General features: G+C 46.0%; 1 protein-coding gene and 1 long non-coding RNA gene across 5 annotated transcripts in view; one reads left to right on the top strand and one right to left on the bottom strand.

Moving 5' to 3' along the window:
• Window positions 1-17,351, bottom strand: part of LOC118964938 (CREB-regulated transcription coactivator 3-like) — an 85,442-nt gene that overhangs the window by 17,335 nt on the left and 50,756 nt on the right. For 2 of the 4 annotated variants that reach the window (XM_036981136.1, XM_036981139.1), the window contains exons 5-6: window positions 8,314-8,376; window positions 4,871-4,968 (exon numbers count right to left, since the gene is read on the bottom strand). In XM_036981136.1, coding sequence (XP_036837031.1) covers window positions 4,871-4,968; window positions 8,314-8,376 — 161 coding nt within the window. The remainder of the gene's footprint in view (window positions 1-4,870; window positions 4,969-8,313; window positions 8,377-17,351) is intronic. The other 2 variants (XM_036981137.1, XM_036981140.1) reach the window with 1 other exon arrangement.
• LOC118964939 lies at window positions 5,879-6,667 on the top strand. The gene is made up of 3 exons (XR_005052257.1): window positions 5,879-5,933; window positions 6,289-6,390; window positions 6,491-6,667. It is a non-coding gene; the product is annotated as an uncharacterized LOC118964939 (long non-coding RNA).

Raw genomic sequence — 17,351 nt, 5'->3', positions numbered from 1 at the left:
GGGTTTAACATTGGAATCATGCTATATAATACAACCCTGTCCCCTATGTAGTGCACTACCTTTGATCAAAGCCCATAAGGCTTAGATTAAAACGAGTGCACTATGTAGGGAATATGGTGCCATTCAGGACAAAGAATCATATTATACAGTCTTCTTATTATTGTCCAACATTTCACGAGGTTGTTGGCACCTTAATTGGGGAGGACGGGCTTGGGTAATGACTGGAGCGGAATCAGTGGATCGGTATAAAATACATCAAACACATGGTTTCCAGGTTTCCAGGTGTTTGATGCCATTCCATTTGCTCCGTTCTGACCATTACTATGAGCCGTTTTCCCCTCAGCAGCCTCCTGTGTCCAACATCAATTCCGGTTGTCTTTTCTAAAAAGTTATAGACTCACTGGGGTCAAATAAATAAAGTATATAGAGTACTATGTACTGTAGTACGGTAACAACCTGCTGATTTAAGTTAGAAAAGGTGAACCCCTAGAATGTGTGTTGTGATCTCAGTCCTGGGAAAGAGGAGGATGGCGGGAGAGGGAGGGGGATGGCGGGAGAGGGAGGGGGATGGCGGGAGGGATAGCGGAAGAAAGAGGGTAAAAAAAGAATTATTGGCTAAGTGACCACAGTCCCAGTGAGAATAAAGAGAGGACCATTGTTTTTCCCTCGCCACAAAGATCCCACTGAGAACAGAACCTCTTTCTTTTTCCTCACTCACTCTCACTCTCTCCCTCTTCCGCTCTCATCAGACTGCAGGCTGGCTGCCAGGCGTCCAATCCTCCCCACTTTCTGTTAACTTCTCTTTTTTTCCTAGTTCACTCTGCCTCTCCCTCTTCTAACCCTTCTGCCATATTCTCTCTCTCTCTCAAAGCCGCTAATAACTGTCTCTTTCCCTCTGCCTTCTTGTTCTCTTTACTTTCCTGCATTCTCTCTTCCTCTTTTCCTACCATCGTCCTCCCCATTCTTCCCCTCTTCTTCTGTCCTTTGTCTCCCTCTTCCCCTTTCTCAAGAACCTGGACCACGTTCAGTAGACAAACGTTGTGGACCGTTTCAGATAGAAATGTCATGAATAGAGCAGTTAACTTGATTCCTTGTTCACATCAGAGAGGCATGTTTGTTCTACATGGCATATTTCTATTTGAACGGTCCACGACTTTATGCCCAGCTCTCCACTCAGCCAACTGGCATGGAGAGAAGGCAATGGGCGGGAGTCCAACGTCGCCTTAATTTCCTCTCAAATGTGACCAGTCACAGAGACCTCGGAGAGATGCCACGGAGTGAAACGAGACCACGGGGACAAAAAATGTCTGTCTGCCGTCCCCACTCTTACTGTGGGACAGAATCACTGTAGTAAGGATTTGAGCTTAAGGCTTGTACTGATAGCACAACATAATTAAATATACCAGAAGAAGACAATGAGATGTTGGTTCAGTTCTAAGGTGCACAACACCCGTCCTTTAAGCCCATAGTCCAAGTTTTTCCCCTTCTGATTGGATGGCTAGTTCACAAATACGTGTTCCCAGGTCTAAACCAATCAGTGATTTAAAGCAGCATACCCTCTGCATCCACTGCAGACTGGAGTTGTGCCCTTGTCGTGGGTCGTGTTCATTAGGGCACAACGTAGCAAAATGTTTTGCAACAAGAAAATATTGAGTGTTTCTTACAAAATCCAGTTAGTCTTTCCTTATTTCAGTCCATGTTTGGTGCCTAATGAATGCAACTACTGAACGTTCCCATGCATAGCCCTGACTCACGTCTGTCTGCCTGCCGGGATGGATGTTGGGATTGGTAATCAGACACTGGCTTACCACCTCTCAGAGTCTCACTGTAACCCTCCTGACAGGCCAAAAACCCTCTGAGCCTGATAGGACACTGTACGCTGCAACGTACCACACTTCACTCACCTGCAGGGGTAGCAGTGAGCCGCTACGGTTTGCACCAGTAGTTCCCAAGTATTTGCATTTGACCATTTACCACACTATTTTTTGTCAGGCGCTGTTATCCAGAGCGACTTACAGTCAGTGCATTTAGTGCAGTGACCCTCCCTCCTAAAGGCTTTTGGGGTTTAGTCGTGATCTTCTAGGTCATCGAAATACGTTTTTAAATTATTTATTTTTTAAAAGCCGCAGCCCATTCTTAAGCCTCAACCCCATGGGAATAGTGGGAATACTAGCGACATATGGCCATGACTGCCTGCAACCCAGAAGTGTATCTCAACCAACTCCGGTATTAGACAAACACTGCTCTAGTACTACAGAAAGGCATGTCTCTACTTGCTCTGTAGTCAGTTACACTCCATCCAGTTACACTCCATCTGCTGTGTCTTCACACACAAACGTAGGCCTATGCATCTTGACACACACACACACACACACACACACACACACACACACACACACACACACACACACACGATATCCCTTCACAACAAATTTATTTGGGCAACAAAGCTACAACTTTTAATTTGTCTCCATACTCCAGTATTTTGGATTTGAGATAAAATGTTTTATGAGACGACAGTACAGAATGTCACCTTTTATTTGAGGGTATTTTCATACCTATCTGTTTTATTGTTTGGAAATAAAAAGCACTTTATATGCATCTAGTCCCCTCATTTCAAGGAGTCCTACCGGCCTTCTCTAATCCCTGGAGTTATGATATTACCGGTTTAGAACACAAGGGGGCTCCAAAAAAAAATGGGCATCTATCACCAGAATGCTAACAAAATTAGCACACTTAATAGCGAATTTCCACAGAAGCTGCTAGCTAAATATGCTAACGAGCAAACGGGAAAAAAAACAAATCGCAAAGACAGGCAATCCAGCTCATAAAGTTAAACATAAATAGGTAGGAGCTACCGAATGTCATGTTTGGTGAGTTTGGACATTTACAAGTAAAGGTGAACGAGACATTGTGCAAATGAGCAAAGTTTTGACACATGCTTGTCTGAAGGAAGAACAGTACTGGCTCTGGAGCAGCATGTGTACACGCTGTGTCTGTGTGGAGTCTGGAGTCGCTAGGGCAATGGGCCTACCTGCTCTGTTCTGAGAAAAGGGGTGAGGAGCATACAGGCCAAGAACGGAGAGGACAAAAAAACGCAAGGAAATCAAGCACTGGCAGCTGTAACTCATCCAAAGGGCTTTGACTTCTCAAACACAGCAGAAAGCAAACACTATATGATATCCAGTGACCTTATTAATTAAGCCATTTTGCTTAGATAGCGCGACCCCCTAAGTTTAACTTGCAAGTTAACGCAGAATGCAGCGTTTTTCACAAAGGAAAAAATATATAATTTGCATAAGAAATCTTGCTGCCAGATCTAAAATGTTTCTTGTAATTTCTGCTCGGCATCAGACAAATTTTGTGCTTCAGATGCTCTTCTCCACTCGGATGAGAATTCACGAACGGGCATTCTATCAGCAGACAGCGCTCTGACTGATGTGTAGCTACTTTTCTTAACTTTAAGCAAAACATTAAGAAATGCAGCTGGCTACATTATTTCTATGATAAACATTAATAACATGGCCATGCATAGTTAAACAAAAAAAAAAACATTTTTCATTGTGAGTTAATTTACTCGTCTCGCTGCCGGCCAAAAAGTGTTGCACTTCTGTTGTCATCTGATGAAAATGAAGCTATTTTCTGCTGAATGTGTTGCACTGATGTATTTTCCGTGAAGGAAAACTATAGTTGCACATCCCTGATGACTCTATTGAAGTAAAAAAAAATACTTGCCTTTCAATATAGAACCCCACCCCTGTCAATACACAGCTGGACTCACCTGCCAATATCCTGTTTAAACTTGTTGGCTAAACAAATAGAGTGGTAATCCATTCTGGGACCGTAGGAGCCTATCCAAGTCTCTCTCTCCAACATTAAGACATCACTCACTGATAATGCATTAACACAACACATTCCACTGTCTGTCACTCTTAACAGAGAGGGGTAAGGGGAGGAATGGTTGGAAGGGAGAACATTTTAAATACACACACAGACGAGAGAGGAATGGAGGGAGAGATGGAGGGATAGAGAGGGGAGAGATGATAGAAAGACAACAGAAGGAGAGAGAGAATGGAAAGAAAAGAGACAGAGGAAAGTGAGGGTGGGTAAAGAGAAAGAAGAGAGAATGAGATAGAATAAGTAGTGATGTAAAGGGGAAAAACTAAAGATCCAGACACAGAGGAGAGAGGAATGGAGGAAAGGAAGACAGGAGTGAAAGAGAGGAGTCTCTACAGGCCCAGGACTGTTCCAACCAACTAGACAAACTCTTCTCTCACCACTTAGATATTTTAATAAGGCACACTGACAGTGTAGACAGGAAAATATTTCATATCTTTCTACAATGTCTCAGTAAGGTCTCCATTTTTTTATTTACCTTAGATGTTGTAGAAAGATTTTAAATTATTTCCTGCCTACACCATCTGTTTACATTGATTACAATTAATGTTATTGCACAACCTCTCCTCAAGAACCTCCAACCAGTTCCACATATCTGATACATTCCATAACTTGCACAATGCGCATAGAAAGTGGATAAGCGTCACGATGATAAAAGGTAAACTGGGGACATGATATCGACACGGCAGCACTAGTAGAATAGTGTAGAAGCCATTGGTAACTGTAAACCATTTTACCAGTCTAGCTAATCATCGTGGCTAACTGTGGGGTGAAAACAATTCCCTTATTTACTGTTAAATAGCCAATCTCTTTGGGCAATGTTCAGAAGAAGTGCACTGTGTAGGGAATAGGGTGTTTGTTTACGCACGTGCAGATGCAAAGTGTGTGTGTGTAGATGCGATGTGTATGCATGCGTGTGTGTGCAGATAGCTGTATGTGTGCAGATGCTGTGTGTGTGTGTGTGTGTTCTCACCGTTGCGCTGGGGGGGCCCTCTGCCCATCTGCTGGTTCATGCCAAAGGGGTCCTGGGGGTTCATGGCACTCGTATGAAGAGCCGAGTCCGAGTTGGTTCTGTGGAGGAGGAGAGAGAGAGAGGGAGGAGGAGGAGAGAGGGAGGAGGGGATGGAGGAGAGTGTTAATTTTCTCCCCAATGTCGTGGTATCCAATTTGTAGTTACATCGTTTTGTCCCACCCGTATGGACACGGGAGAGGTGAAGGTCGAGAGTTGTGCGTCCTCCGAAACACAACCCAACCAAACCGCACTGCTTCTTGACACAATGCCCACTTAACTCAGAAGCCAGCCGCACCAATGTGTCAGAGGAAACACCGTACACCTGGCGACTGTGTCAGCGCACACTTTGCCTGGCCCGCCACAGGAGTCGCTAGTGCGAGATGGGACAAGGACAACCCTGCCGGCCAAACCCTCCCCTAACCTGGAAGACGCTGGGCCAATTGCGCGCCGCCCCATGGGTCTCCCGGTCGCGACAGAGCCTGGATTTTAACCCAGAATCTCTAGTGGCACAGCTAGCACTGTGATGCAGTACCTTAGACCACTGAGCCACTCGGGAGGCAGGGTGTTAATATTCTGAGCCAGTGGTGGACAGAGGATGAGGATGCCTCGCAGCTAGGTCAGAGAGTCATTCAGTGGTGAACAGAGGATGAGGACGCCTCACAGCTAGGTCAGAGAGTCATTCAGTGCTGGACAGAGGATGAGGACGCCTCACGGCTAGGTCAGAGAGTCATTCAGTGCTGGACAGAGGATGAGGACGCCTCACGGCTAGGTCAGAGAGTCATTCAGTGGTGGACAGAGGATGAGGACGCCTCACGGCTAGGTCAGAGAGTCATTCAGTGGTGGACAGAGGATGAGGACGCCTCGCGGCTAGGTCAGAGAGTCATTCAGTGCTGGACAGAGGATGAGGACGCCTCGCGGCTAGGTCAGAGAGTCATTCAGTGCTGGACAGAGGATGAGGACGCCTCACGGCTAGGTCAGAGAGTCATTCAGTGGTGGACAGAGGATGAGGACGCCTCACGGCTAGGTCAGAGAGTCATTCAGTGGTGAACAGAGGATGAGGACGCCTCGCGGCTAGGTCAGAGAGTCATTCAGTGCTGGACAGAGGATGAGGACGCCTCACGGCTAGGTCAGAGAGTCATTCAGTGGTGGACAGAGGATGAGGACGCCTCACAGCTAGGTCAGAGAGTCATTCAGTGGTGGACAGAGGATGAGGACGCCTCACAGCTAGGTCAGAGAGTCATTCAGTGGTGGACAGAGGATGAGGACGCCTCACAGCTAGGTCAGAGAGTCATTCAGTGGTGGACAGAGGATGAGGACGCCTCACGGCTAGGTCAGAGTCATTCAGTGGTGGACAGAGGATGAGGACGCCTCACAGCTAGGTCAGAGAGTCATTCAGTGGTGGACAGAGGATGAGGACGCCTCACGGCTAGGTCAGAGAGTCATTCAGTGGTGGACAGAGGATGAGGACGCCTCACGGCTAGGTCAGAGAGTCATTCAGTGGTGAACAGAGGATGAGGACGCCTCACGGCTAGGTCAGAGTCATTCAGTGGTGGACAGAGGATGAGGACGCCTCACAGCTAGGTCAGAGAGTCATTCAGTGGTGGACAGAGGATGAGGACGCCTCACGGCTAGGTCAGAGAGTCATTCAGTGGTGGACAGAGGATGAGGACGCCTCACGGCTAGGTCAGAGAGTCATTCAGTGGTGGACAGAGGATGAGGACGCCTCACGGCTAGGTCAGAGAGTCATTCAGTGGTGGACAGAGGATGAGGACGCCTCGCGGCTAGGTCAGAGAGTCATTCAGTGCTGGACAGAGGATGAGGACGCCTCACAGCTAGGTCAGAGAGTCATTCAGTGGTGGACAGAGGATGAGGACGCCTCACGGCTAGGTCAGAGAGTCATTCAGTGGTGGGTCCAAAGTCTGCTCTGCATACACACTAATACTTCAACACACACATTCTCAAACGTACATACCCCCCCCCCCCCCTCTCAGACGCACGCGCACACACACACACACACACACACACACTTCTTTCACTGGCTACAGCTGAGGGCTTTCTCAAGTGCTCTTCATTAAGCTCCAATAGCTGTGTTTATGCTTCACTATCCCTCTAAGGACAAATCTCTCCCTCCCTCTTTCTTTCTTCCCATCCTCCACTTTCTCTTCCCCTTGAGGATGCATCTCTCACACTCTCCTTCTCAAGATGGACACCCTCTTTCACAGTGGTTTTAATGTCTCTGTGTGCAGTCCCTAAACTCTCTGAGACCATACCATGTTCATTAGGACACACCGTAGCAAAGTGCTCTGCAATGGAAAACAAGAACAAGTGTTTCTTATTGGACAAGTACAGGTAGATTGTAGCTCCCCGTTTCTGAACTTTTTCCTCCCACTGAACACGCCCTAGAGCTCAGTATGGTTCATAACAGAGAGTCAATTCATTCATTAATAGCATATCATCAATAACAATTGACATAACATTGGTGATTAAACAACATGTCATTTATATGCAAATAAACATTGTAACATTTGCAATTAGCATCGTAACACCAGCATCACATCAGGAAACAGACAGATGGTCCAAAGAAAGACCAAACGATGAATGTAAATAAACTAAATAGTAGTGAATAAATCCACTGTGAGTCAGGAGGCACAGTGTTAGGTAGCGATGGGTGGCAGCAGCAGCGACAGGGTAGGTGGCGACAGCCTTACCCACCCAGTCACACGGTCCTACAGCTGGGTTAGTGACAATGACAGAAGAAAAAGACTGATTAGTGTTACTAGTATAGCGAGGTAGAAGGACAGAGGTAGAGGGAGGGAGTGAAAGTGAACAGACACAGTAGTCTGTCTTGTGCTCCAACTCCGTGTCTCAAAGCCTTGCTAGAGAGAGACAGATGAACAGATATCTAAAAAAATAAAAAAGAGTTAAACAAGAGGGTGATTAAGGAGAGGAAGAGGGCATACAAAAAATAGAGCAAGAGAGGACGAGAGAGCATGAGAGATTGGTATAGAGGAGAGAGAGCATGAGAGATTGGTATAGAGAGGAGAGAGAGCATGAGAGATTGGAATAGAGGAGAGAGAGCATGAGAGATTGGAATAGAGAGGAGAGAGAGCATGAGAGATTGGAATAGAGAGGAGAGAGAGCATGAGAGATTGGTATAGAGAGGAGAGAGAGCATGAGAGATTGGTATAGAGAGGAGAGAGAGCATGAGAGATTTGAATAGAGAGGAGAGAGAGCAGGGGGGGTGAGAGAGCAAGAGAGGGGGAGGGTGGTGAGAGAGTACGTGAGAATGAGAGGAAGGATTGGGCAGTCTACAACAGAGAGAGGAGAGACAGAGCAGTCCGGCAGAGTGGTTGGTCCGTGTGAGAGAGAAAGCAAGAGAGGAGGCTGAAGAGTTCAAAGGTCACCTGTTGAGCTGTGATATTAATCTAAATCCTGGTCGTTTCTCCTCGGCCCACGGCTGCTGCTCCCTTGGGAGAGGGAAAGAGAGAGAAACATCACGCTCGTTTCGTAGTTTACTTGAGCTCAGAAAAGGCCTGGATGCTGAGAGAGTGGGGGAGAAAGAGAGAGAGAGAGAGAATAGGTTGGAAATTCTAAGGTGAGGAGGGAAATCTGGATGAGGGGGCTGGATACAGATCTACTAAAGTGGACTGACTACAGGTCTGGAAACAGGTCAACTAAAGTGGACTGACTACAGGTCTGGAAACAGATCGACTAAAGTGGACTGACTACAGGTCTGGAAAGGTCTGGAAACAGGTCTACTAAAGTGGATACAGGTCTACTAAAGTGGACTGACTACAGGTCTGGAAACAGATCGACTAAAGTGGACTGACTACAGGTCTGGATACAGATCTACTAAAGTGGACTGACTAAAGGTCTGGATACAGGTCTACTAAAGTGGACTGACTACAGGTCTGGAAACAGATCGACTAAAGTGGACTGACTACAGGTCTGGAAACAGGTCTACTAAAGTGGACTGACTAAGTAAAGGAACCCCCTAAAAAACAAATAAATGTCCATCAGACATTCAACTATGCTTTATGGAAAGTAAATGTTTTTCAGGAGGAACTGACTATACCTATTTGAATACAGATTCCCAAAAAGTATTTTTCTTTTTTAATTTTTTTTTACAGATCTCAGAAAGTACCGTAACTACTTTTGTAAATGATTGGAATTCACATCTGAGAAAGCAACTAAATGTAAAACAAATTTGAATACAGATCTCAGGAAGTGACGACTTTTCCGAAATGATTGGATTGGCTGCCTTCAACTAATGACAAGGCTGTATCTGGAACTGCATGTTGAAGATATAATGAAGAGAGTACACCATTTACTATACTATTCCAATCTGAGAGTCATATTTGATCTAGACAATACATTTCTATCTGAACATTCTGTAAATGTCCATTGCCCCAGGTGTATATAATCAAGTCAAACCAATGACATTTTGTACAGATAAGTACAGTATATAGCTCAACTACTATACAAGTCTTTAAACATGCCACTGAAAAGGTTGAAAGGTGCAATACATTTGTATAATACCTGAAAACACTGCAGAGTAATTAAAAAGCCATTTGCAAACAGCACGTTGAATGCTGAGCAGAAACAACTTTGAAGCTTTTTGTCCATCGGAGGGTGAATGTTCTTGTTTCAAACACACATTATACTATCTTTAAAGGGATCGCTTAAGTAGAATACAAACTAACATGATTTTCAACCTACCTTGGCTGTAGTGGATTCAAGAAGGCTGTTTTGGGATGTTTAGTTTCCTTTCAAAACTTAAGCCATATTTTGTTACTGTTAGCATTCTCAGTAACACTTAACATGACATTGTTCTTGTGCCTGTGTAATCAAGCTACAATTACTTTGAGCAACATTTTATTAGCATGTTGTTAAATAATACTTTGGTAATTGGATTTTATTTACATAGCAATGAGCTGAGAGTTTAACTACTGTACACAAGAGGAATAGTGACTGTTCCTTATTCCACTTATGTTATAACGCGATTATTATGCAATTCTAAAGTTGATTTCTTGTTTAGAGCCCATTTAGTTGTGCTGTCCAGTAAAACATGTTCACAACTCAAATCTGCAGTGTGCTGTTATTACACTTGCTTTGGGATACTAGTTGTATCTGACAAAACAAGTGCATTGATCTAGACACTCAATGTGTGCATAGTGTTCTGGTTTCATTTGCAATAGTTTACCAGACCGTGCCAGGTGTGTGGGTGTAAACAGACCCCTATGAGATTGTGGAGAGCCCGGTGTTAACCCTTTTCAACTGAATCCACATGTTGGACGACTGGGATTAAACTGGGAGTTGATGCGAAGCAACAAGCAGAGTTAAACTACGGGGGACCAGCCCTACTCACCAGGGACGAAACAGGAGCACTAAACACAAGTATGCCTAACCAGGTGGACTAGCTGTGCCACAGTTCTGTAGATTATACAATACAAGCCATCTTCATTGATCCAGACAACAGGGGATTGTGGTTATTCTTGTCGTCCTACACTATTGGCAGGGAGGGAGCAGCACAGGGTGAGGCACAGAGCAGTGCCCATAGAGCAGGTTAGGGGTTATGTGCCTTTCTCAAGGGCACATGTGCAGTAGGTGGTGCCTGAGATATTGATGCCAGCCACCCTGCGGTTGCTGCCTCCCTCTCTCCATATCCCTAGAGCACCAGGTACTGTAAGACAACTGTAGATCAAATCAGAACATCAACTAAGTTAAACCAGGGAAAAAACACTTCAACTTTTAATTTGATAAATTAATTGTATCACTATTCCTTACAACCCTTAGGCTACATCCACACTTTTCCACATGGCAGAGACAAACACAAGTATCTGTGAAAATTAGCAAAGAATCAAGTTAAAAACCAACGCAAAATCTCCATCTCTGTAAATCTCTCTGTAAATAACCCCCATCTGAGGAAACAGAAATCTGAAGGCCTCATTGTAGATGACTAGCGAACAGCTGCTGTGACAGTGGAAGACACCAGCTGAAGGAGAATAGAGACTCTGCAGGAGAAACCCAGTGATTTTTAACCATGACTACATTTAGATGACTGAATTTAGCGATTACACGCTCATCCTGTGACACTCCTGGTTGCTACTATCACACATTGTGGTCTGATAAAGTGTGTAATACAATGATAAGCTCACTGGAAGTGGCCTCTGTGAATCCCAAATCAACCCCTAGCCCCTACCCCCCAGTCACTTGTGTAGATCTGAGAGGATTGGAAATGTAAGAAATATGGTGGTTGTGGGCAATTCCACAGTGTCACTGATTTTTTAATTGTATCATCTTAGAAATGTATTTCAAACAAAAAGCAATGATTGAAAAGTTAAACAAACCATACAGCTGGATGCACAAGGACTATTTTAACAATCTCCACTGAAGAGTTTACAAAACATTTACTTGAAGAACAGCACAGATGCAAAGTTTGGTAACAGAATGACTGCACAAAACTTAATTTTCTTACCAAACATTGCATCTGCACTTTCAAGTAAATGTGTTTTTGTAAAATGTTCTGCAGAAAATGTTAATAGTCCTTGTGCATAGAGTTGTATGGTTTAAACTTTGCAATCATCTATTTTTGTTTGACATACATTGTAACGTGAAAGATCTGAGTCTCAGTGTCACTCTGTTGCAGTGGAATGACCCGTGTGTCGGAGATCCATTTTGCCCTCTGATAGACCAGGGGAATGGTCGGCATATTGTTTACACCTATGCAATCCTCTCAAATCTACGTAAGTACACTGCCTCGGGGCCGTGGGTAGGGTTTGATTTGGTAATCAGGGCCAGAGTAAGGGGGACAGCCAACTTCCCAGTCCAAACATGATCTTCTTAGATGGGATCCATCGTTGCCAAGGCCAGCAGTTCTCCCATATGCCTACAGGGGGCGATCTCTGCTTCTCTCTTGAGGAGCGCTTTGCACTGCATCGGCACCTCCCTTCTATTAAAAAGTGTGGGGGGAGGCTAATAAGAATGGTCCACACCAACCTGTCATATCACTAAGCTCCTAGACACACTGGGGGTGCTGTATTTAGACTCACCCAGCAAAGTACACACTCCAGGAAGACGGACTTTGGAGCCAGTGGGATATATACCAAATACTCCACCCACCCTGCACTTTCAGTAGGTACACTGCAGCTGGGTGTTCTGCAATGCTATGACAGTACACACACACACGTCTCATGAGCTGCTTTCCCCAGATGACAGCGGCTTTATTACACATTTCCATGTAAAGCTGTGTGTCCCTCCTCCCCCTGTACTGTATTGGGGCTTAGCAGCATGGGCCATATGGAGTTGGAACAGCCACACATGCCTTCCCCTGCCCTTCTCCCATTCCCTTTCTCTCAGTCTCTATCCCTCTCTCCCTTTCTCTCAGTCTCTATCCCTCTCTCCCTTTGTTTCTACCCATCTCTCCCTTTGTCTCTATTAGAGGTCGACCGATTATGATTTTTCAACGCCAATACCGATACCGATTATTGGGGGACCAAAAAAGCCGATAACGATTAATTGGACGATTTTTTTTACATTTATTTGTAATAATGACAATTACAACAATACTGAATGAACACTTATTTTAACTTGATATAATACATCAATAAAATCAATTTAGCCTCAAGTAAATAATGAAACATGTTCAATTTGGTTTAAATAATGCAAAAACAAAGTGTTGGAGAAGAAAGTAAAAGTGCAATATATGTGCTATGTAAAAAAGCTAACGTTTCAGTTCCTTGCTCAGAACATGAGAACATATGAAAGCTGGTGGTTCCTTTTAACATGAGTCTTCAATATTCCCAGGTAAGAAGTTTTGGGTTGTAGTTATTATAGGACTATTTCCCTCTATACCCTTTGTATTTCCTTAACCGTTGACTATTGGATGTTCTTATAGGCACTTTAGTATTGCCAGTGTAACAGTATAGCTTCCGTCCCTCTAGTTAGCCATTTCACTTCGGTTACACCAGCCTCATCTCGGGAGTTGATAGGCTTGAAGTCATAAACAGCGCAATGCTTGACGCACAACGAAGAGCTGCTGGCAAAACGCACGAAAATGCTGTTTGAATGAATGTTTATGCACCTGCTTCTGCCTACCACCGCTCAGTCAGATATAAGCATACAAGTATGCTCAGTCAGATTATATGCAACGCTAGATAATATCTAGTAATATCATCAACCATGTGTAGTTAACTAGTGATTATGATTGATTGTTTTTTATTAGATAAGTTTAATGCCAGCTAGCAACTTACCTTGGCTTACTGCATTCGCGTAACAGGCAGTCTCCTTGTGGAGTGCAACGAGAGAGAGGCAGGTTATTGCGTTAGACTAGTTAACTGTAAGGTTGCAAGATTGGATCCCCCGAGCTGACAAGGTGAAAATCTGTCGTTCTGCCTCTGAACAAGGCAGTTAACCCACCGTTTCTAGGCCGTCATTAAAAATAAGAATGTGTTCTTAATTGACTTGCCTAGTTAAATAAAGGTTAAATAAAAAGGTATAAAAATAAATAAAAAATAATCGTCAAATCGGCGCCCAAAAATACAGATTGTTAAGAAAACTTGAAATCGGCCCTAATTAAATCGGCCATTCCGATTAATCGGTCGACCTCTAGTCTCTATTCATCTCTCCCTTTCCGTCTCTATTCATCTCTCCCTTTCCGTCTCTATTCATCTCTCCCTTTCCGTCTATATTCATCTCTCCCTTTCCGTCTCTATTCATCTCTCCCTTTCCATCTCCCTTCATCTCTCCCTTTCCGTCTCTATTCATCTCTCCCTTTCCGTCTCTATTCATCTCTCCCTTTCCGTCTCTATTCATCTCTCCCTTCATCTCTCCCTTTCCATCTCTATTCATCTCTCCCTTTCCGTCTATATTCATCTCTCCCTTTCCGTCTCTATTCATCTCTCCCTTTGTCTCTATTCATCTCTCCCTTTCCGTCTCTATTCATCTCTCCCTTTCCGTCTATATTCATCTCTCCCTTTGTCTGTATTCATCTCTCCCTTTCCGTCTCTATTCATCTCTCTCTTTCCGTCTCCATTCATCTCTCCCTTTCCGTCTATATTCATCTCTCCCTTTCCGTCTCTATTCATCTCTCTCTTTCCGTCTATATTCATCTCTCCCTTTCCGTCTCTATTCATCTCTCCCTTTCCGTCTCTATTCATCTCTCCCTTTGTCTCTATTCATCTCTCCCTTTCCGTCTCTATTCATCTCTCCCTTTCCGTCTATATTCATCTCTCCCTTTGTCTGTATTCATCTCTCCCTTTCCGTCTCTATTCATCTCTCCCTTTCCGTCTCTATTCATCTCTCCCTTTCCATCTATATTCATCTCTCCCTTTCCGTCTCTATTCATCTCTCCCTTTCCGTCTCTATTCATCTCTCCCTTTCCGTCTCTATTCATCTCTCCCTTTCCGTCTCTATTCATCTCTCCCTTTCCGTCTATTCAGCTCTCCCTTCATCTCTCCCTTTCCATCTCTATTCATCTCTCCCTTTCCGTCTACATTCATCTCTCCCTTTGTCTCCATTCATCTCTCCCTTTCCGTCTCTATTCATCTCTCCCTTTCCGTCTCTATTCATCTCTCCCTTTCCGTCTCTATTCATCTCTCCCTTTCCGTCTCTATTCATCTCTCCCTTTCCGTCTATTCAGCTCTCCCTTCATCTCTCCCTTTCCGTCTCTATTCATCTCTCCCTTTCCGTCTATATTCATCTCTCCCTTTCCGTCTATATTCATCTCTCCCTTTCCGTCTCTATTCATCTCTCCCTTTCCGTCTCTATTCATCTCTCCCTTTCCGTCTCTATTCATCTCTCCCTTTCCGTCTATTCATCTCTCCCTTTCCGTCTCTATTCATCTCTCCCTTTCCGTCTCTATTCATCTCTCCCTTTCCGTCTCTATTCATCTCTCCCTTTCCGTCTCTATTCATCTCTCCCTTTCCGTCTCTATTCATCTCTCCCTTTCCATCTCTATTCATCTCTCCCTTTCCGTCTATTCAGCTCTCCCTTCATCTCCCTCTTTCTGTTACGGTGAGTGAATGAGGACCCAAAAGCGAACTAACTTAAACAGAGCTTCTTTAATAACCAAACTGTGGTAGGCTCAGATAGACCGGCAGATTCCGACAGGACAGGACAAGGTTACAGCAAACATGACGATAGTCTGGCTCAGGCATGAAACACAACAAACAAGAATCCGACAAGGACAGGAACAAAAACAGAGAGAGATATAGGGGACTAATCAGAGGGAAAAGGGGAACAGGTGGGAGAAGGGGTGACGAGGTAGTCAAGAGGAGACAAGGAACAGCTGGGGGAAAGCGGGGGAGAAAAGGTAACCTAAGACGACCAGCAGAGGGAGACAGGGTGAAAGGAAAGGACAGAAAGACACAACATGACAATACATGACAGTACCCCCCCACTCACCGAGCGCCTCCTGGCGCACTCGAGGAGGAAACCTGGCGGCAACGGAGGAAATCCTCGATCAGCGCACGGTCCAGCACGTCCCGAGAGGGAACCCAACTCCTCTCCTCAGGACCGTACCCCTCCCAATCAACGAGGTACTGGTGACCACGGCCCCGAGGACGCATGTCCAAAATCCTGCGGACCCTGTAGATGGGTGCGCCCTCGACAAGGAGGGGGGGGGGGGGGGGGGGGAAGACGAGCGGGGGCGCGAAGAACGGGCTTAATACAGGAGACATGGAAGACCGGGTGGACGCGACGAAGGTATCGCGGAAGAAGAAGTCGAACTGCGACAGGATTAATGACCCGAGAAATACGGAACGGACCAATGAACCGCGGGGTCAACTTGCGAGAAGCCGTCTTAAGGGGAAGGTTCTGAGTGGAGAGCCAAACTCTCTGACCGCGACAATATCTAGGACTCTTAGTTCTACGCTTATTAGCAGCCCTCACAGTCTGCGTCCTATAACGGCAAAGTGCAGACCTGACCCTCTTCCAGGTGCGCTCGCAACGTTGGACAAAAGCCTGAGCGGAGGGGACGCTGGACTCGGCGAACTGAGATGAGAACAGCGGAGGCTGGTACCCGAGGCTACTCTGAAAAGGAGATAGCCCGGTCGCAGACGAAGGAAGCGAGTTGTGGGCGTATTCTGCCCAGGGGAGCTGTTCTGACCAAGACGCAGGGTTGCGAAAAGAAAGACTGCGTAAGATGCGACCAATAGTCTGATTGGCCCGTTCTGCTTGACCGTTAGACTGGGGGTGAAAGCCGGAAGAGAGACTGACGGAAGCCCCAATCAAACGGCAAAACTCCCTCCAAAATTGAGACGTGAATTGCGGACCTCTGTCCGAAACGACGTCTGACGGAAGGCCATGAATTCTGAAAACATTCTCGATGATGATTTGTGCCGTCTCTTTAGCAGAAGGAAGCTTAGCAAGGGGAATGAAATGAGCCGCCTTAGAGAACCTATCGACAACCGTAAGAATAACAGTCTTCCCCGCTGACGAAGGCAGTCCGGTGACAAAATCTAAGGCGATGTGAGACCACGGTCGAGAGGGAATGGGAAGCGGCCTGAGACGGCCGGCAGGAGGGGAGTTACCGGACTTAGTCTGCGCGCAGACCGAACAAGCAGCCACGAAACGACGCGTGTCATGCTCCCGGGTGGGCCACCAAAAACGCTGGCGAATGGAAGCAAGCGTACCCCGAACGCCAGGGTGGCCGGCTAACTTGGCAGAGTGAGCCCACTGAAGAACGGCCAGACGAGTAGGAACGGGAACGAAAAGAAGGTTCCTAGGACAAGCGCGCGGCGACGGAGTGTGAGTGAGTGCTTGCTTTACCTGCCTCTCAATTCCCCAGACAGTCAACCCGACAACACGCCCCTCAGGGAGAATCCCCTCGGGGTCAGTGGAGGCTACTGAAGAACTGAAGAGACGAGATAAAGCATCAGGCTTGGTGTTCTTAGAGCCCGGACGATAAGAAATCACGAACTCGAAACGAGCGAAAAACAGCGCCCAACGCGCCTGACGCGCATTAAGTCGTTTGGCAGAACGGATGTACTCAAGGTTCCTATGGTCAGTCCAAACGACAAAAGGAACGGTCGCCCCCTCCAACCACTGTCGCCATTCGCCTAGGGCTAAGCGGATGGCGAGCAGTTCGCGGTTTCCCACATCATAGTTACGTTCCGACGGCGACAGGCGATGAGAAAAATACGCGCAAGGGTGGACCTTGTCGTCAGAGAGGGAGCGCTGAGAAAGAATGGCTCCCACGCCCACCTCTGACGCGTCAACCTCGACAACGAACTGTCTAGAGACGTCAGGTGTAACAAGGATAGGTGCGGATGTAAAACGATTCTTGAGGAGATCAAAAGCTTCCTGGGCGGAAACGGACCACTTAAAGCACGTCTTGACAGAAGTAAGGGCTGTGAGAGGAGCTGCCACCTGACCGAAATTACGGATGAAACGACGATAGAAGTTCGCGAAGCCGAGAAAGCGCTGCAGCTCGACGCGTGAC

This window comes from Oncorhynchus mykiss, chromosome 6 (assembly GCF_013265735.2).
Source record: "Oncorhynchus mykiss isolate Arlee chromosome 6, USDA_OmykA_1.1, whole genome shotgun sequence".
Lineage (NCBI taxonomy): Eukaryota > Metazoa > Chordata > Actinopteri > Salmoniformes > Salmonidae > Oncorhynchus > Oncorhynchus mykiss.
This window is presented reverse-complemented; position numbering and strand designations above follow the sequence as displayed.